Below are 18,668 nucleotides of genomic sequence, written 5' to 3'. Positions count from 1 at the left end.
CATCCATAAAAACAAAAGACCAGCAGTGGCGGGTTTCTAATCAACAACGGATATAGGCCGACAACGGGAGAAATGACGGTGACAGTGTTTTAAGAACGGTAACAAGAATCACGAGGGAAATTGAGCGTGGACGTGGCAGCCACCTCCGAGCTTCGCCATGTAGAAGTTGAATTCACGATAGAAACAGAACCAACTTTATACGATTTTTTTATGGACGTGTTTTTGTAAAGAACACCGTCATTTCTCCCGTTGTCGGCATATATCCGTTGTTGATTAGAAACCCGCCACTGCTGGTCTTTTGTAGCAAGGAAAGGTTTGGTGTTATATATAGATAGCCCAGACCCAAGCCAATAAATATGTTCAGATATTCCATTTTATGTATTTATTTAGATATATGCATACGGATACTACGCCCGAGCCCCCGTCTATCCTACCGCCCCTTGGGCATTTTCTTCTCCTCCAGCTCTTCAATATCCTTCTTCTTATGAAAGTGCGGCGCTACCTCCGTGAGCCACTCCGCCTTAATAGGCAGACAACTCCTCATATACTCCTTCGTCGTCTGCACCAACTCATAATACACCACCATCTTAATCGGCGGATTCGCATCCATCAGCACGCTGCTGGGATGCACATACACCGTATTATTATTCTTCACCGTTCTGTAGCTATCGCCTCCACGCTGCAATCTCGCCGCATTAGGGAAGAATCCCGCCGTGATAGCCTTCGAGATCGGCACCAGATCCGCCGCGCCCACACTACTGATAGTGACCTCGACACGCTCGCACAGCTTAGCAAGCTGATCACGGACATCGCGCGCACGCGTGAGCGAGCGTTGCTGCAGGAAGTTCTCTTTGCTCCAGATAGGGCTGAAGTCGCTATCGACCCACTGGTTCCAGATATTCAGGAGAGTGAGGTGGTCGCCGCCTTCCTTGACGGTGAAGCGCGCGCGTGCGCTGTCAGCGTGGATCTTCTTGTCTTTGGGGCGGAAGAAGAGGGCCGAGGCTTCGGAGAGCATGGCGACTATGCTGAGGATCTCTTCGACGCAGCCGAGTTTGTCGGCGGCGAGGATGGATTTTGCGAGCATGGGGTCGGTGGGGAACTCGGCCATTTGACGTCCGATTTTGGTGAGCTCGCCTCTGTGGTTGAGGGCCTGTAAGGCGAAGAGCTGGTTCAGTGCGCCGATTAGGGTTTCGGTGGGAGGCGGGTCCATGAATTCGAAGTCGAGGAGTGCGTGGATACCTAGAGACTTGAGGAGGAGGACGATGTCGTTGAGGTTTGTGCGCTGGATTTCGGGAGTGGTGGATTCATCCATCTCGTTCATAAACGCCCACTTGGTATAGAGTCTGAAGCACTTTCCAGGGCCGACACGACCGGCTCTCCCGCTTCGCTGGTTTGCGGAGGCGCGAGAACAGGGTACTGCTACAAGTTTTGACATGCCAGTGACAGGATTGTAGATATTCTCCTTCACGAAACCAGGGTCGATAACGTATACGATACCGTCGATGGTCAAACTCGTCTCAGCAATGTTGGTGGCTAACACTACCTTTCGAGCACCGTCAGGGGTTGGCTCGAAAATCTTGCTCTGTAACTCGGAGGGTAAGTTGGCGTAAATGGGACATATGACAAGCTCGGGCACTCTGCTACCCAGCTTTCTAGAGATTTCCATGATATTCAGCTCCGCAGCTTCAATCTCATCCTGACCAGTTAAGAAGACGAGAATATCCCCCTTCCCTTGAGTGGTGTGAATCTGAAAGACTGTAGTAATTGCAGCTGCCAAATAGTTTGCTTCCGGTTGTGGTGTGTAATGGATATCGACAGGGTATCGACGGCCAGGAATGTTGAAAATGGGTGCGTCGTCAAAGTAGTCGGCAAATTTCTTTGCGTTCATAGTTGCGGAAGAAATGAGCAGCTTCAAGTCGGGCCTCTCTCTCGCCAAATCTTTAACCAACGCCAACAAAATGTCAGTGTGAACAGTCCGTTCGTGGGCCTCGTCAATCATGATGGCAGCATAGCCACCCAGATCTGGTTCTGTCATGAACTCTCGCAGTAACATACCATCAGTCATGTACTTCAAGACAGTCTTGTCGCTCGTCGAGTCCTCGAATCTGATCGAATAACCAACTTCGTTCCCTACTTTGACACCCATCTCATCAGCTACACGAGCTGCAACACTCATCGCTGCAACACGACGAGGTTGCGTGCATCCGACCTTCAGGCCATCTTTCGTATATCCGGCTTCATGCAAGTACTGAGGCAGCTGCGTAGTCTTTCCACTACCAGTTTCACCAACAATGACAAGGATCTGATGCTCCTCCAAGGCTGCAAGGAACTCGTCCCTGTATACATAGATGGGAAGACTTTTCCGCGTCTCCTCCATGCTCAGGGCTCTCTTCTCTGCAGCCTTGAGCTGTTCGGCCAAAAATCTCTCTTCCTTCGACATGCCTTTGCCCTCGCCTGGCATTCTTTGATCCATAACCCATTTAATTCCTTGCTCCTCGTCCAGGACATAGTCATATTCGCCTTGATCCGTCCACTCTCTGCTTTGGACTTGAGCTTTGGCTTTGGTCGCTTGTTCCTTTTCCCACTCCTCGTGCTCTGTGACGAACTTCTCTTGGCCGTATTCGTCACGGTCAACATAGCGCTTGTACATAGCCTCCTCCTTCTTCTTCCTGTCGATTTTGCCTTTCTCCGTGATATAGTCCTCTGGCATGGCGTAGCCATCCAAATGGTCGTCGATACGTAACCGCTCCTCCGCGATCCGTAACACTTCCCTATTCTTCGCAAATTCCGTCTTTTCCTTCTCGGACAACCTGACGCCGCTCCTCAGTTCCTCCGTCTCCTCCGAAACCTGCTTCCTCAGTAACGCCAATCGTTCGGCCTCCCTCTTCTTCAAGTACTCCTGTCGTGACCTCTCCCTCAGATCTGGCAATGCCGCACTTCTCGCTGCCGCATCCTCAGCGAGCAGCCGCCGTTGCGCCAATATCTTGCCATCCTTAGTGGAAGACCTGTCTTCAACAAGTTTCCTAGTTTTATCATCATCCTTCTCCCTCAAACGCTTCGCAAATGCCTCCCGCTCCTCGATATCCTTTTGCCTCTCACGCTCTTCCTTGGCGCCTTCAGATAGATCCGCCTCGTCATCGTGGTCCGTCTTCAACCGCTTCGGCGCCGACTCCTGGAATTCCTGTTCCTCCGCAGAGTCATATTCTTCATCACCCCAACGATCCTGATAATTTTCATCGCCAGCAGGTCGTCGGATAGTTCTGGACTTGTGTTCGGTCGGACGCGGTGATCGTCGGCGGGGCGACTTGTCACGTCGTGGCGAGCGTTCGCGCTCTCGACTCCGGTCACGGCGGTCCCTATCATGGTGTGAAGAGGATGATTTCTCGCAATCGCGTCGAGAGCGCTTCTCCTTCTTCTTCTCGACGACCTTGGCAGGGGCCAATTCCTCCTCCTCCATGGGGAGGAGGGCGTATTTCTTGGGACCCATCGTTTGCCGTGTGCTGGTTTCGTCTCTAAACAAAGCCTTGGACACGGCAAACTAAAAAAGATTGCCTGCCCTGAAAGGTTCGAAAGAAGACTCGTAGTTGTCGCTACTAAATGGCTCCTCCGACACCTTGGGAGGCTAACCAGCCTTCCAAGTTCCAAAATTTAAGGTATGTTTGCTCTGTTTGCACTCATTTCCTTTATCAATTTATGGCGAAATAGCCACGTTGAGCATATCATAATCCTCTGGAGCTTGTATATATTTCACCCCACCGACACTCCTTTTGCAACTCATGTTTTCATGATTGCGGATTCTTTGCTATCCTATATTGTATCCAGCATTGTACATTGAATTGATTGAGGACATCAAGGGAAATCCACAAATATGTGGGCGCGGGCAGCCTTGCTGTTTGTCTGCTTCTTGCAGCTTGTAGCTTGCGCCGAGGACTTTTATAAGGTGAGATAAGCTCTACAGTCGCTGCTATAAAGGCAATATAATTATTTGTGAGGGGCATCACTAATGTTAATAGCTCTTGGGCATTGACAAGCAAGCCTCTAAGAGCGACATCAAACGGGCATACCGATCTCTAAGCAAGAAATTACACCCCGATAAGAACCCGTAAGTTCCTGCCCCTCTATCCACAGTTATATTTTACATGATTGCCCCAGAGTCTAACATATCTTAGTGGAGACGAGACTGCAAAGCAAAAGTTTGTCGAAATCGCAGCTGCTTATGAAGCTCTATCCGACACCGAGACCCGCCAAATCTACGATAAATACGGCCACGAAGGCCTGCAACAACACGCACAGGGTGGCGGCCACCAGCAACATCATGATCCTTTCGACTTATTCTCCCGATTCTTCGGCGGCGGTGGTGGTGGCGGCTTCGGAGGCCACGGAGAGCGCCGAGGGCCAGATATGGAAGTACGCATCGCCATACCATTAAGGGACTTCTACAACGGGAAGAAAACAGAGTTTCACCTTGAGAAGCAGCAGATCTGCGACGAATGCGACGGAACCGGGGCAAGCGATAAGCAACTGGATGTTTGCGGGGAGTGCCACGGCCATGGAGTAGTCATCAGGAAACACATGCTCGCGCCGGGGATCTTTCAACAGATGCAGGTCCGCTGCGATCATTGCGGTGGGCAAGGAAAAATTATCAAGCATAAGTGCGCGGTTTGCGACGGCACCAGGGTTGTGCGCAAGGTTAATGAGTTCACGTTGGATATTGAGAAGGGCGCGCCGGTTGGACACCGTATACGGTACGAGAACGACGCGGATGAGAGCCCTGACTGGGTTGCCGGCGACCTTATAGTCACATTACACGAAAAGGAACCGGATCTTGATGTTGATAATGAGCTGAAGGTTGATGGGACGTTCTTCCGCCGCCGCGGTGATGATATATACTGGAAGGAAACCCTCGGCTTAAGGGAAGCATGGATGGGTGGATGGACGCGCAATGTTACTCATCTCGACGGACATGTTGTCCAACTCTCGCGACCACGAGGCAAGGTCGTACAGTCCGGTACAGTAGAGACTGTCAAGGACGAAGGAATGCCGATATGGGACGAAGATGGAGACAGCGTCTACCACAAAACGAAGTTCGGCAAGTTATTCATAGAGTATACCGTTGTGCTACCTGATCAAATGGAGAAGGGGATGGAGAAGGACTTCTGGGCGCTGTGGGAGAAGTGGAGAATGAAGAAGGGTGTGGATCTGGGAAAGGACTCGGGGCGGCCTGTGAAGCCGGCCGTGAAGGATGAGCTGTGAGGAAAGAGCCTACCATGGCATGTGTATAAAATACCAGTATAACCTATGGGAAGATTAGATTCCTTGATCCCTTGGATCAAGTTTATATCACGTCCAGCGGCGGCATGAGAGGTATTTGTAGGATTCTGGTTTTACGAACAGGGTATATTCCCTTCCCGTGACATGAGAATATCAAGCCTTTTTAAGCCTCAAATGCAAAAGTGGAGTAGTCGGGGTTGTACATGATGTGGATGTGCATCGGTATAAAGTGGCGAGCCATCAGCGGCAGCTAATCAAGCTGACATGAGCAGGATCTCTCATCGCTAATTTGCTCTACTGCCGCCCGTGCTTATGTAAGCGGCATACGATTCATGTATGTTAGTTAAGCGGCATACGATTCATTGCCTTTACCAGACGGCGTGTCAGTAACACTTCCTTCCATAGGCCACATTGTCAAGTATTCACTATTCCGGAAGGTCTGTATAGTACATGCGAACTATGTACACGTTCTTAGACTGATTTCCAAGACTGGGTGGATATAAAAGGCAAGAACCATCGTTTTGGTCAGCTGCGACTTTTCTCAGACGTCACCCGGCGGCCCGGATTATCACAAAGGCAAAGAGGCAAGGGACATTTCAACAACACAATCACAACGCAGAGACGCTGGTTTTGCGATCCTCCCTCAGGATACTGTTTGTATTATACCCCGCATAATCCAGGGCCCTCTCAAAAGTCCCTTGCGGCAGCTGGCTATACATAAAGAACAACTTCCCATAGGAATTGGGGCGACACCGATACAGCCGCTTACTACTTCGACGATTTTGGCCGAACCAGAATTTTACAGACGAATACCATTCCGCAATTATAGACTGCAGGTCCTATGAGACAATAGCCCGCCCAGATGCTATATCCCACCCTGGGCATCCTTGCGCTCTGTGCCGGAGTGATTACTTCTGCTCGCGCGCTAGAGCAAGACCACTTCGACACCCCGATCCACTCGGAATGGCTGGACAGTCATACGCCGACCGGGACAGCCGGCGATGGGAAAATTCAAAAAGATATCCCGAGCTATGTGATTGAGTATGCTCCCCTGGTGCATCTCGCCGAGGACGAAATACACTGGCCTAGTCTTATGGATGAGCATTTGGTCCACACAAAACCATATGTGGATTTCAAGCCCGTGCCAAAGGATGAACAGCATCCCACATTATGGGACTTAGGGGACCTTGACAAGCACGAAGGCGGCCGTCATCTCTATCTCCAGAGCCGGGATGATGTGATGACGAGCCCGGCTTGGATGCTGAGCGCGCATAATATGCCTGTACCGCCACCCGCCACTCTAGAGGGTAACGAGACCGATTTAGCTGCGCCAAAGGGCGAGGGCAAGAGGGGCGAGAAGCGGAAGAAGATTAGCAAAATAGGCGGGCGAAGTCCTGCGCCAGTCGTTTTGACTGTGGTTGATAAAGGTGACGGAGTCATATTTGCATTCTGGTTCTTCTTTTACAGCTACAACCTCGGCAACAGCGTCTTTGGGGTCGGCTTTGGCGACCATGTGGGGGATTGGGAGCATAGTGTCATGAAATTCCGAAACGGGGTTCCAGAGACGATGTTTATCAGCCAGCATACGGGTGGAAGAACCTACACCTTTGGCGCCATGGAGAAGTATGGCAAGCGCGTAAGTCATTTTCCTACCCTTATAATAATGTCATGGCGACTAATAATCCGCAGCCCGTCATCTACTCCGCCAAAGGCAGCCATGCCATGTACGCCACAACCGGCATCCAGGCGTACATCCTCCCCTTCGCCATCCTACACGACACAACCTCCCACGGCCCCCTCTGGGACCCAGCTCTAAACGTCATGTCCTACCACTACACCTCCCCCTCCGACCACTCCGACGTCGGCGCCAAGTTGGTCAGCGAGCCCTCCGCATCCGTCAACTTCGCACCCGGCACACTCACCCCTAGTCTCCAGAACCCCAACGCCCCGACCAGCTGGTTCCACTACGCCGGCTGCTGGGGCGACAAAGGGTACCCCTCCAACGACCCCCGCCAATACCAAGCCCCCATCATCGGCGAGCGCAAATTCGTCGACGGCCCATTCGGCCCACGCTTCAAATCCATGGGCCGTCCCGACATCTGCATCCAGCACGGCCCCTGCGAAGTCAGCACGACGATCGCGCCCCGCTTGTGGCTGCTCGACTGGCTGTACAACTGGGCGTGGGTGTGTGGCGGGTTCCTGGCGCTGGTGGTGGTGGGGGTTGCGGGGTATACGGTGGGGAGACATGTGAAGTGGGGACATATGATGTTGATACGGATCCGGAAGGGGAGGGGGGGGAAGAAGATGCTGGAGGATATGGAGAGGAGTCCGTTGTTGAGTGAGGAGGCGGAGGATGGGCCGGAGCCGAGTGTCGTGGCGTTGGATGTTGAGGGGGGGAGAGCGGTGACTTATGGGACGATAAATGCGACGGTGGTTGAGGGTGCTGCTGATAGAGTTGGATAGAGGGGGTTGTTGGAGTTGGGAAAGATTTGGGATATAGGATTTGGACACTAGATTTAAGGAGTTTGGAAGAATTTATTTGGTCCAGGTGATGGGAAACGGGCTGGGTTTGGTATATGGGATGGAGTTCTGTGGTTGATGGGGGAGGTGGAGTTTACAATTGGGTTTATATAGACATATACCCGCTAGACGGATTTGACGGCCTTTGGGGTTATTAAGCTTATTACTATCCCAAAAGCATTGTCTGGCGTTTTCAAATGGCACTGCATTGGTTGTAAGAGAGTGGGAAACACATTGAGATTCACGGCTTTCATTTCCATTCATTCCGGGTCTAATGATATCCCATGTCTAATATCCCATATAATTCCCCGACGATATACATCCGATAATGTGTAAAGGATATAGTGGAAAGGGAGGGGAGGGACCATTTAGTCAGACCCTGAAACACACAACCGCAGCATCCAGACGCCATATACGAGTAGTCAGACCCTGAATCTCGCAACAGCAGCATTAAGACGCCATTCCTGCAGTATAAGAAACCCAACCTGCACTGTTCTTGGGGTATCAAATGCACACATCCCATCCTTAGTCACTCTCATCACCTTCACCTTCACCTTCACCTTCACCTTCACCTTCACCTTCACCTTCACCTTCACTGCCACTGCTGCTGCTGCTGCTGCTACTACCATCCGAGCCATCTGAATCCGAGGAGTCCCCAGAACTTGATCCGGACGAGCTGCTTGAGCTGTCAGAATCCGAGTCCGATTTCTTGGATTTCTTGGATGGGCCTTCGTCGTCACTCTCCTCCTCTGACGTGCTGCTGTCCGAGTCTGAGTCTGAGTCCGAAGATGACGAGCTGTCGCTTTCGTACACCGCTGTTCTCTGCTTCCTCTTCCGCACTGTTTTTTGTGGTTTCTCCGCCTCAAGCTTCACCGGTTGTGGTCTGGCCTCCTCCAATGGCTTCGTGTTGCCCACCACAGGCGCGTAATCGGATGGATCACCTGGTGTGCTCGCCAACAAATTCAGAACGTGCTCAGCTCTCATCCTCTTCATCATACGCTCCTTCATCGCCGTGTCATTGAGACCAAGTATGATCCCTTCTTCCAAGCCCGTCCTTGATGAAATGGCCGTGGAAGTCATCGTCGCAGCGTACTCCTCCATCGCTGTCTCATATTCCTCCTGCTTCTTCGCCCGTTGATTGTCTGTCATCTTGTCTGTGAAGCCTTTTGCGCCTTCTTCCACGTCCTTATCTCTGATTTCCAGTGCGCGATCTCTCAGATGCACACGTGCAGCGCCTTTCAATCCGGCGATGTATTCGTAAAGTGGCTGGTTGTATTCGGTAGGGATGAGTTCAGTATCGAAGGCGTTCTTAAGAACTGCAATCTGGTTTATCTTATTGAACTTCCAGTTGGCCTTGTCGCCGTGGAACTGGGTCAAGTAGGTGAGCGCAGGGTCGATGGGCTTCGACTTCACCACTTTGGACTTGGACTTCTTGGGCTTTGCCTTGTCGTCTGGGTTGGTGGACTTCACACGCTTCACTCGTCGCTCGGGCTCAGGTAATGTGGTATCGACCGTCTCGTCGACGGTAGTTGGTATGGGGGTTTGAAATGATGGCTGGTCGTTCTTGCTGGCAAAGGAATGGTCGATTTCCTTCTGCTGAGCAACCCAAGAGTTGAATAGCTGCCTTATGCTGTCACCGTCCTCGGCTTTCGTCTCTGGCGTGAACGCAACCGACTTGCGCCGGCCTAGCATACCATCGGGCACGGCTGTTGGGGTTGAAGATATAGTAGACTCGGCCTTTTTGAGCGACTTTTTGGACTTTTTGATAGGTGTAGATTCAACTTCATCGGATGCGCGCTTTCTCTTTGGCTGTTCCGCAGCCACGTATTCTGTGGGCGGTGCTGGAGCGACTGGTGAAGGTGCATCGCCCTCAGATTTGAGCTTGAGCCCCAGGCGCTTCCATGCAGGGATACGCGGGAATGAAGTTGAGGAGGCGGACATTGCTGGTAGTATAATTGTTGGTGTAGTATGCGCAAAGAATTTCAATCGTTCATAGCCCAATCAGTGAGCCTATGTTGAGTTTTGAAAAAATATACGACGAGGCACCTCGGATGAATTTCATCAACTTTTTTCGTTATCGGGCTGCAGCCTCGCTTCGCGCGGCCGCGAGCTTTGGCGCTAACAAGTCGTGAGTGCTTCCAGGCACCGCGTGTTGACGTCTCACCCCAGCTATCAGCCTTGAATGCCACCCTTCTTCCATCCACGAGTGAATACAAGCTTAACAACCTCGAGAAACGTATAATCACCATACAGCTATTCAACCCAGATTAAGACGTCAAGATGTCCAGTATGTGAGCCAACGCGGAGCTCCAAACAGCCTTGGATTGGCACGGCTGACCACTTCAATGAACAGACAGCGCCGCCTATGACAGGCACATCACCATCTTTTCTGACCAAGGACGACTGTATCAAGTCGGTAAGCTACACATGCCTATTATCATCGGAAGGAGCACTGCGAAGCCGACCACGATCGCCCGAGAGAAGCTCCGTGGTTTCAGCAAGCATAGCTAATCAGCTCCACCAAACAGAATATGCCTTCAAAGCTGTCACCGCAGCAAATATCATGTCGATCGGCATCAGGGGGAAGGACTGCGCCGTAGTATTATCACAAAAGAAAGTTCCCGTACGTTCATCACTCCCGACCCTTCGATACTCAGCTTACACAGTGTGCAGGACAAGCTCATCGATCCCTCTTCCGTCTCTCATATCTTCAAGCTCTCCCCATCCGTAGGATGTGTCATGACCGGTTCGATCGCAGATTCGAGGGCCTGGGTGACGAGAGCTCGTGGTGAAGCTGCTGAGTTCAGATACAAGTATGGATACGAGATGCCGTGCGACGTATTGGCCAAGAGGTTGGCGAACATATCCCAGGTGTATACTCAGCGCGTAAGTTACAATATCTCCGAATGGCCGGTTCAGCATGCTACGCCGAATACTTACAATATGTAGGCCTACATGCGTCCATATGGTGTCTCAACCACCCTCGTATCCCTTGACTTCGAAAATGGCCCTCAGCTCTACAAGTGCGACCCCGCTGGTTATTACACCGGTTACAAGGCCACGGCATCGGGCCCAAAGCAGCAGGAGGCTTTCAACCACTTGGAGAAGAAGCTCAAGAACAAGGATAGCGCAGAGGGTACCTGGGAGGAGGTTGTCGAACTGGCTATAACTACCCTCAGCACGGTCCTCAGCGTGGACTTTAAGAAGGGAGAGTTGGAGATCGGCATTGCTGGCGGACCGCGTGCGGACGGAAAGGAAGGGCCCGACCCGGGTTTCAGAGCGTTGACGGAGGAAGAGATTGATGAGCGTCTGCAAGCCATTGCGGAGAAGGATTGAGGTAATTGGGACGGGAATATGGGGTGAGGGCGTTAAGCCTTGTTGCCCAGTTTGCATTAGCGCCACGATTACAGTTATTCAAGCATCATGGTTACCCTTGAGCCAGTCGTTGGTTGCTCTTGCCAGATTGGGGCCATGTAATATCAGAATAAGATTCGAAATCAATGAAGGCGTTGCAGGCCGTTTGCTATTGCTTCCACTGCTTTCCACTTCCAGTATTAGATCCATGAACACACACACCCCCTTTTGCATTTGATTGGATGCTTTGGCTTGAGACCTGACGGAAGGGGAAGGAGATCGGACTTCTCATCTGTGAAATGCTAACCCTGATCTCCCGTTTATAGGTCCTTGGTCTCGCGAGACATCAATGCTTTGCTGCCGCGTTACACCACCCACCCAGAAGACAGGCGATAGACGCGGATCTGCGCAACTTCACTGTCTCCTGGCTCTTGGTGGCCTATACCTGCCCTCAAATAAAGCCACCATCAACAAGTCATCTCCATCAACACCTGAGAAAAAATTCGCCGCCACCGTTCTGCCTCTTCCGAACTGGAGGGGATTCGAGGAGGGAGACTTGAGAAGAGCCTTACACTATGGGTCGCACGCGTTCATATCTACCTCCAAACTCCAGTCCACATCGCGCACGATCCATGCTCCCTCTCTGTCGACGACTGTCCACTAAGAAGCCAGAGATGGCATAACTATGGACTCACAGGGCGACGGGTGCTATTGCCACTTGAGCAAAGGCCAGCCTCCACTACGGAGCTTCGCAGGATCAACCCACCATACCTTCACCACTTTACCGACCTATAGAGTCAGATCTTTCCGAGTTCCTCACAAGGCTATGGATGGACTGTGGCTAGAATCCCCCTATCTCCGTTTTTCAGCTGTCTGGGAGACCTTGGCTCCAGCGCCCAAGATTCCCATTACAGGGCACGTTTGATCATACGGCTGGGTTAAGATCGTTTCACAGGGCGATGTGCGATGTGCGACGTGCTCCGTACTCTCGATGTGCACTGTGGTATGCGGTAGCCCCTGCATCACCGCCGCAACACATGGATCATCGAAGACGAGGGGCAAACTTTGCTCTGGTCCAGCATAATCATTGGTTATTGTGGCGCACCATCGTGAGGCTTAGCTCTCCGACGCATGCTCTTTGACGCCACAAAGCTCGCACTTGACCCGTAACGAGAAAACGTCGCGAGGATTAGTGAGGGTTCCCCATGCACCGGCCCCTCTTGTACGCTTCCAGCCCTTGGAAATTCTGTCTAAACCTGTCTAAATCTCCTTACGGTCTCTGAACCCTGTGAACCCCTGAATGTTTCTCCAGTATCAAAACCCACTCCATCGGATACTTGCTGCATACTGCTGCATACCGGCCAAGTCGGTCTCTCAGAATATCTTCCAATACCCAACAATGCCCTATGGTATCTATGCGGTGTGGTTACAGATCTCGCTGATGACAAACTTATGTGGTCCACACTTTACAGCTTGGTAGGGTTCACGGAGAAATATGAGCTCCCTAACGGAACGTCCGTCAACTTTGCCTCTCTGCAACTGCACAAGTGCAGATTCGCGATATCATGGAGCCGTTGACTGTACATCCGACAGCCAGCCACAGAACACGAATATGAGCATACAGCATGTCATGTGTAATTTCAATTCCAAACATACCATATCAGGATACGTCGCCGACGTTGGTGAGGGTGAGGGCCGATGATATATATCCAGCTTGGACCGCGGATCCATTCTTTCCCAATGCTGTCAGGCTATTAACCAGTCGAAAAGTTAATTCTCTTTGTTGCATTCTTTTGCTCACATTCATTACCCTGCCCAATTAATATTTAACTCTCATACTCGCTCACTCTCGTTGTTGCTATTACCGGTATATCCGTTGACGGATATATTTTTATCGCCCCAATGGCAGACGGATGTAAGTATCCCGCAATTTCTTAAGCTCCCGCCCGTTTCCCGCCACCCTGATCGCGTTCTTGTCAACTTTGACAAGATGTTCATAAATTGCCACCTTGCCACCGCACGGGGCAATCGAGACTGATCCACCTGCCAGATAATGATGCGCGGGCAACCCGCGTCGCCGACCTCCTCTCCGACTTCCGCGCCCTCCAGCACAGCATCGCCTCAGTATCCAGCGACCCTCCCCACCCGGATGACTTCTATACCGAAGGCTACGCGGCGCTGCGCCAGTGCTCCATGGACGGGCAGCATGTCCTGAACGTGGCGGCCGACACGCGCGTGCCGACCGGCAGAGGCGGCCAGGCGGAGCAAGAGAAGGCGGAGTTGAGGCAGGTGATGCTGGATAGTTTTTCGCGGCGGCACGAGGCGCAGAAGATATGCATGAGGCAGAGCGCAGCCATGCGCTGGGTCGCATGGCGGGATGGCGTGTTACTGGGGATGAGGCCTGGTCCATCACATATGCCTGCATTGGTGTGTTGCGACCAAGCTCTGCGAGCTGTGCGTTCCTCCACCTTCCTATACTTGCCAGTTTCTGTCTTCTCCTCAGTCTTCGACGGATTTTGACACAGAGGCACTACGATGGGAATGAGTATGTGACACTGACAGAGATAATACAGGAACTCGCAACAGTCACTGATGAGAACATATACAATTTAATGCGCAACTCGGACTACACCGTGGGCCGCTGGACGGACGAGGACCCATCCTTGCGAAACGTGCAGCGCTGGCTCCGGAGTCGGCGTTGAGAACCTGCACGAAGACATTTATTTCACTTGACGATAGAAAACGCCTTGATGGCTTGATGGTTATAGGGATATACGAAGAGCGCTTTGTCTTCAATGTGCACAACTTCACGATTTTGTTTACGGCATCGTTGGCTGGGTGCGATAGATAGCATGTGTATTATTGGGCGAAACCAGGGGCGAGGCCAGGCAATAGACGGGGCTGCTAGAAGGATGAGATACGAGGTTATGGACATGGACACGGAATGGATATGAACAAGAGGGGACGAGGAATATGGGAATACATGGATGGAAACACCCACGAGAAGGCCAAGTGAGGGGGCAATGATAGGACGTCCTGGAGACGTGGCTTTTATGCCCAATCCTAGGCTGGTGCCAGACGACGCCATAGGCGTTCACGCCGCAAGCACTGTATAATGATAATATTCCCCGCACTGGAAGTTTGGAAATTATGGGTGATATGTTTTACCGACCATGAGCGAAAAAGAAGAAATTGCGCCAAGTGGGTTCGGTAGGCATGTGCAGCTGACATGACAAGCGCCTTGCCACTAAGTACTCGGTTCCATCTCAAAATTAGGTAACTTTGAGATGGAACCGATCTATCAGTCTTTGACAGATGATCCCAACGAACCAGATGGGCTCCGCATCATAGGCCCGAGCCGTCCGAACCGCTGCGCCGCTCCAAGCGCAAGCCAAAAAGGCGCAATTGCGAGACATCAGGTCGCCCCACCGATGTATGGTGATTTCACAGATGTGAAGTAGCATCGTGTGTGCCAACAGAGCCTAGGTTGCCGTGCCCCTGATCCAATGCACGATTGAATGCATGATCTAATGCAGAAATGCAGTCTACTGACTCGTCGATCTAATAATGGGCTGATGCCAAGGCTATTGTCTTCGTAGGTGACGTTACTACGTTTTAATGACGACAAAAGTACACCCTGGCCTTGGTCTCAGCGCCACCGTCATCGTTATGCAGTCATTGTAGTATAGTCATTGAGCTTTAGATAGCGGGGTGAAACCACCGAGTATTCCCTAACCAGCTGAATAGAAGACATGGCCTCCCCGAGCATTAAATCAGATTGTGCTGCTTCTAAACCCAACTCGCCCAATTATCATCCCCTTACTCTCAAACACCAAAAAGCTCTCATAGGCCTTGTTACGCTCGTTCCTACGGTACAGACAATAACACCAACTACAAGAGCCATCGTCAACAAAATGTCCGTTCGCATTCACAGGTCGTGAGGGGTAATCGTCGCTTTCGAGCCTGTGAGAGAAAGGGAGTCAATTGGGAGAGGACTGTGTAGTTTGGGAATACTTGGGTAGCGCTGAGATGGACCTGGAGATGATTAGAGAGATCAAGGGGAACTTACTTTCCATCCTGAGGATCGAAGTTGCTGGTAGCCTGGTTTAAGAGCGTCTTGTTGGGCAGGGCCGATTGGAAGTAACAACCGATGCCTCCGTAATATATCTTAAGCTTGTCCTTGTTGTTCCCAGCTTTGACCTTAGTGTTATCGACTACCAAGCGAGACGCAGCATATTAGCATCCCAGACTGTTCAGAGCAGAGTTTGCCTTTTATCTCAATACGGTGCTCCCATGAAGCTTATCAGGCCCGGCTTCGGCATGACAGAGACTTGTGCAGGTTGCATTTATAACGTCGTCGACTGCCCGCAGTACGGTATCGAACATGGTGTCGATTGTGCTTGGTGAGGCGAACCAAGCAATCAATATGAGAATCACCCGTCAGGATGGGAGCAGGCGAGCGTAAACGAGATGGGATCACTCGAGGTGTTCGGTCCGTCTGTCTTCAGTGGTTATACAACAATGTGAAGGCCACGAAGGCAGCATTCACACCGGACGGGTGGTTTAAGACTGGAGATTTAGGATTACTAGATTTCAATCGGAGGTTGAGACTGACACTGACAGGTCGCGAGAAGGATAGCGTTATTATTAATGGGTGAGTACTTTCCTATGGTACAAACTCATTCTATAACATCACAAATACTAATAGTTTCAAGGCTCGAGAGCGCCTAACAGCATTATGCCAAAGTAAGCCCTGCATTATAGATCCAGACGACTGCAACATTTCAGAGCCAACACTTGCCGATTTTCCAAGCACGATATTTGATTACCTGCATGGGTATTTTGAACGAGCCTACTCTCCCAAACATTCCAGGTGTCCACAACTTCAAAGGCGACGCATTTCACACGACAAGGTGGCCTAGTGATGCTGCTGGAAAACTTGACGGAACGAGACTAGGCATCATCGGCACGGCTACAGCCATTTCAAACCATTCAAGAAATTTTCAAAACCGTGGGCTCTCTAGCTGTTTTCCAACGCGTCGTCGTCGTAGTCGTCGAGATGCGGGGCGGCAATACGCTCATCATGCGAAGAAACCACAATGCGGACCAAACATTGAACTCCCCAGATTCAAGGCCGCTCAGTTCTGCTCTGCAGATGTCGGGCCATGGTTGTTAGATAATAATTTATGCAGCTGCGACTTGAGCGGCTTCGCCTTACCTTGCTCGTTGAGGACGTATGATGACTTTTGGGTGATGGTGGATAAGGGTGAGCTCAGCGCTTGTTTTAATTGCCCGGGTATGTATATGCTTCTCTATGGTTTTCTAGGTCGTCGTAGTGTACAGTATTCTACAATATTCATTAAACCCCCCCTACTTCTTCTCCTTCCCCTTCCCCTTCCCACCCCCCTTCCCCGCCTCCTTTGCCTTCGCCTCCTCCTCCAACACCAAATCCTCAATATCCCTCTCCCCCAACCAAGCCCTCACACTCTGCATGACCCTCTCCAGCTCCTCCCCCCCCTCCATAACCTCATCCAAATTAAACACACTGACCCCACTCCTATGATCCGTCACCCGCTGCTGTCCCCAATTATACGTCCTTACCTTATCTCCCCTCCCCAACTTCGTCCCGCCCCCCGCCGCCTGACGAACCTTCTGCACCTCCTCCTCCCGCTTCTCCCGCCTCGCCTGCGCCAGGCGCGCGCGCAGGATATTCCACGCTTTCTCGCGGTTCTTGTGCTGAGATCGCGAGTCTTGCATCGCTACCACCGTTCCTGTAGGAATATGCGTCAATCGCACCGCGGAATCAGTCGTGTTAACATGCTGACCACCCGCTCCCCGAGCCCGCATAACATCAACCCGCACATCCGTAGTGTTGACGTAGTAATCGCTCTCGGGATCATTTAGATCAGCCTCCCCTATAGACTTCTCCCCCCCGGTCGTCGGGATGCTAGGCAGCACCAGCACACCCACGGCACTCGTGTGAGTCCGCCCCTTCGCCTCTGTCACGGGGACGCGCTGCACGCGGTGCACGCCGGACTCACAGCGGAGTTCCGCATACGCGCCTGCATCTGCGATTTCCATAATCGCTTCTAAGATCGGGGCTTCGGACTCCGCGCCCGTCGTACCGTCCGTAGTCTCGTACTTGAGCAACGATGCCTGGAAGCCGCGACGCGCGCAGTACGCCCGGTACATGCGCAGCAGGTCACCAGCGAAGAGATTAGCTTCGCTGCCTCCCACGCCGGGCTTGATCTCAATCAGGCATGGCAGGGCGGCGAAGGGGTGTATCGGGGTCAAGGCGGTCTTGAGGTTCTGGGAGAGGGAAGCGACTTCCGATTTCGTAGCTGCCAGGTCTTCCTCCGCCAGTTCGCGCAGCTCGGGGTCGGTGGTGCGGTCGGAGAGGAGAGCGTGTAGCTCGGCCAGGGAGTTGGTGGCTGTCTCGAGCGAGGCGAGGGAGGAGGCTATGGGTTGCAGCTCGCCGATGCGTTTGGCGAGTTTGCTGTCGAAGGTGTCGCTAGTTTTGGCGCTCAGGAAGGCATGTTCATTTGTGAGGGAGCGGGCGCGGGTGAGGAGCGCGGGGCTGATGAATTCATTGCTCGTAGCTTGGGGATGTTAGCGGGTGGTCTTGCGCATTGGGGGGGATTGGATTGGTCATACCTGTGCTTTGGAAGCGGATAGGCTGCTGCCGCCTAGCTGGCCTGGAGAGTGCGGTAATGCATCTGCGACATAGCCACGGACTTCGAATCATGCTGGGATACTTAAATCACAGCGATAATTATCTAGGTCGCGGAAGTGCAACCCCCCAAGCCGCGAGGTTATTCCGAACCCGTGCCAAATATGTTCGGGCCCTGGCGGAGAAATGATAGGCCGTACCATCACCGCCCTGGCAGAATTCATTTCGACAGATAAGTCGGGGACGAGTGCAGAATGTGTTACAACTGGCTTGCTGTGTGATGTTATGTTATATCGGCGTGGGATACGGGGATGCGGATGCGCCTCCGAACCTTGGCCGGGGTAGAGGATGCCGATTTTTGAGTTTCGGCGTCCACATGTTACCTTGCGGGCATGATGGCATATGGCCCCACGGTGGGTACAACGGCTTCCCACCTTCGGACAGGACTGTTTATCCCACTACCCCTCACTTCCATGTATCATAGCGGGGTGGCTGTTAGGCTTCGGGGGTTCGACGCCGTAGTCTACTATATCGGGTTCTGTTTGACTCCTGGATCTCTTTCAAAAGGTGAAGCTTTCCGTCTATGCTCTTGGAATCTACTGGGTGCATAATACGAACTTGGCGCAATCCAGACGACTTCAACAAGCATACTGAGAAGATATCTATTACTACAGCTACAGACAACTATAAGCGCCCAAGATGGCTCTAAACGCAGAAGCCATCCCGCCGTCCTCAAACCCCGCGTTTGCCCAATTCCCAAGCCGAAGGAGTGTCGTCCACAGCACCGACGGAATCGTAGCCTGCACGCAACCATTAGCAGCAAGATGCGGTCTCAGAGTCTTACAACAAGGAG

At 52.0% G+C, this 18,668-nt stretch overlaps 10 protein-coding genes across 10 annotated transcripts in view; 7 read left to right on the top strand and 3 right to left on the bottom strand.

Moving 5' to 3' along the window:
* Positions 1–361: 361 nt before the first annotated feature.
* Positions 362–3,622, bottom strand: VC83_08287 (uncharacterized protein). Its single transcript, XM_024471842.1, has one exon. It carries the CDS (start codon positions 3,485–3,487, stop codon positions 431–433), a length of 3,057 nt encoding a protein of 1,018 aa, XP_024320779.1. The 5' UTR covers positions 3,488–3,622; the 3' UTR covers positions 362–430.
* SCJ1 (dnaJ in endoplasmic reticulum) lies at positions 3,623–5,639 on the top strand. Its single transcript, XM_024471841.1, has 3 exons — positions 3,623–3,940; positions 4,014–4,102; positions 4,170–5,639. The coding sequence occupies exons 1-3, from the start codon at positions 3,869–3,871 to the stop codon at positions 5,251–5,253; spliced, it is 1,245 nt and encodes a 414-aa protein (XP_024320780.1). The 5' UTR covers positions 3,623–3,868; the 3' UTR covers positions 5,254–5,639.
* A 6-nt stretch (positions 5,640–5,645) lies between these two features.
* On the top strand, positions 5,646–7,734 carry VPS62 (Vacuolar protein sorting protein 62; the record flags this gene model as incomplete). Its single annotated transcript, XM_024471840.1, has 2 exons — positions 5,646–6,907; positions 6,961–7,734. The coding sequence occupies exons 1-2, from the start codon at positions 6,134–6,136 to the stop codon at positions 7,732–7,734; spliced, it is 1,548 nt and encodes a 515-aa protein (XP_024320781.1). The 5' UTR covers positions 5,646–6,133.
* Positions 7,735–8,316: 582 nt separating this feature from the next.
* Positions 8,317–9,952, bottom strand: VC83_08284 (uncharacterized protein; the record flags this gene model as incomplete). Its single annotated transcript, XM_024471839.1, has 1 exon — positions 8,317–9,952. The coding sequence occupies exon 1, from the start codon at positions 9,730–9,732 to the stop codon at positions 8,317–8,319; it is 1,416 nt and encodes a 471-aa protein (XP_024320782.1). The 5' UTR covers positions 9,733–9,952.
* Positions 9,953–10,071: 119 nt separating this feature from the next.
* On the top strand, positions 10,072–11,127 carry SCL1 (proteasome subunit YC7alpha/Y8 (protease yscE subunit 7); the record flags this gene model as incomplete). The annotated part of the gene is made up of 5 exons (XM_024471838.1): positions 10,072–10,078; positions 10,145–10,207; positions 10,320–10,414; positions 10,465–10,677; positions 10,741–11,127. 5 exons carry the CDS (start codon positions 10,072–10,074, stop codon positions 11,125–11,127), a joined length of 765 nt encoding a protein of 254 aa, XP_024320775.1.
* A 367-nt stretch (positions 11,128–11,494) lies between these two features.
* On the top strand, positions 11,495–11,809 carry VC83_08282 (uncharacterized protein; the record flags this gene model as incomplete). The annotated part of the gene is made up of 1 exon (XM_024471837.1): positions 11,495–11,809. The coding sequence occupies one exon, from the start codon at positions 11,495–11,497 to the stop codon at positions 11,807–11,809; it is 315 nt and encodes a 104-aa protein (XP_024320776.1).
* A 1,238-nt stretch (positions 11,810–13,047) lies between these two features.
* Positions 13,048–13,847, top strand: VC83_08281 (uncharacterized protein; the record flags this gene model as incomplete). The annotated part of the gene is made up of 3 exons (XM_024471836.1): positions 13,048–13,060; positions 13,196–13,599; positions 13,719–13,847. The coding sequence occupies 3 exons, from the start codon at positions 13,048–13,050 to the stop codon at positions 13,845–13,847; spliced, it is 546 nt and encodes a 181-aa protein (XP_024320777.1).
* Positions 13,848–14,913: 1,066 nt separating this feature from the next.
* On the top strand, positions 14,914–16,474 carry VC83_08280 (uncharacterized protein). The gene is made up of 2 exons (XM_024471835.1): positions 14,914–15,799; positions 15,861–16,474. Exons 1-2 carry the CDS (start codon positions 15,591–15,593, stop codon positions 15,874–15,876), a joined length of 225 nt encoding a protein of 74 aa, XP_024320783.1. The 5' UTR covers positions 14,914–15,590; the 3' UTR covers positions 15,877–16,474.
* A 41-nt stretch (positions 16,475–16,515) lies between these two features.
* VC83_08279 (uncharacterized protein) lies at positions 16,516–18,092 on the bottom strand (the record flags this gene model as incomplete). Its single annotated transcript, XM_024471834.1, has 2 exons — positions 17,800–18,092; positions 16,516–17,744 (listed from the first exon to the last, which is right to left on the bottom strand). Exons 1-2 carry the CDS (start codon positions 17,888–17,890, stop codon positions 16,516–16,518), a joined length of 1,320 nt encoding a protein of 439 aa, XP_024320670.1. The 5' UTR covers positions 17,891–18,092.
* VC83_08278 (uncharacterized protein) overlaps positions 18,093–18,668 on the top strand; it is a gene marked incomplete at its 3' end in the record, with an annotated part of 2,359 nt that continues 1,783 nt past the window's right edge. Inside the window, exon 1 of the mRNA XM_024471833.1 lies at positions 18,093–18,668. This exon is cut by the window's right edge and continues 11 nt beyond it. Coding sequence (XP_024320725.1) covers positions 18,515–18,668 — 154 coding nt within the window. The 5' untranslated portion in view covers positions 18,093–18,514.

Source organism: Pseudogymnoascus destructans (genome assembly GCF_001641265.1).
Source record: "Pseudogymnoascus destructans isolate 20631-21 unplaced genomic scaffold scaffold_24, whole genome shotgun sequence".
NCBI lineage: Eukaryota > Fungi > Ascomycota > Leotiomycetes > Thelebolales > Thelebolaceae > Pseudogymnoascus > Pseudogymnoascus destructans.
The sequence above is the reverse complement of the archived record's forward strand: the minus strand, read 5'-3'. Positions and strand labels throughout refer to the sequence as shown.

What these genes read in the sequence shown, in the direction of transcription:
- VC83_08287 (XM_024471842.1), bottom strand. Translation starts at nt 3,487, where the DNA reads ATGGGTCCCAAGAAATACGCCCTCCTCCCCATGGAGGAGGAGGAATTG.
- SCJ1 (XM_024471841.1), top strand. Translation starts at nt 3,869, where the DNA reads ATGTGGGCGCGGGCAGCCTTGCTGTTTGTCTGCTTCTTGCAGCTTGTA. An exon ending in GCGCCGAGGACTTTTATAAG is followed by an intron (nt 3,941 to 4,013) that starts GTGAGATAAGCT and finishes TAATGTTAATAG; the next exon opens with CTCTTGGGCATTGACAAGCA. An exon ending in TTACACCCCGATAAGAACCC is followed by an intron (nt 4,103 to 4,169) that starts GTAAGTTCCTGC and finishes AACATATCTTAG; the next exon opens with TGGAGACGAGACTGCAAAGC.
- VC83_08280 (XM_024471835.1), top strand. Translation starts at nt 15,591, where the DNA reads ATGGGAGCAGGCGAGCGTAAACGAGATGGGATCACTCGAGGTGTTCGG.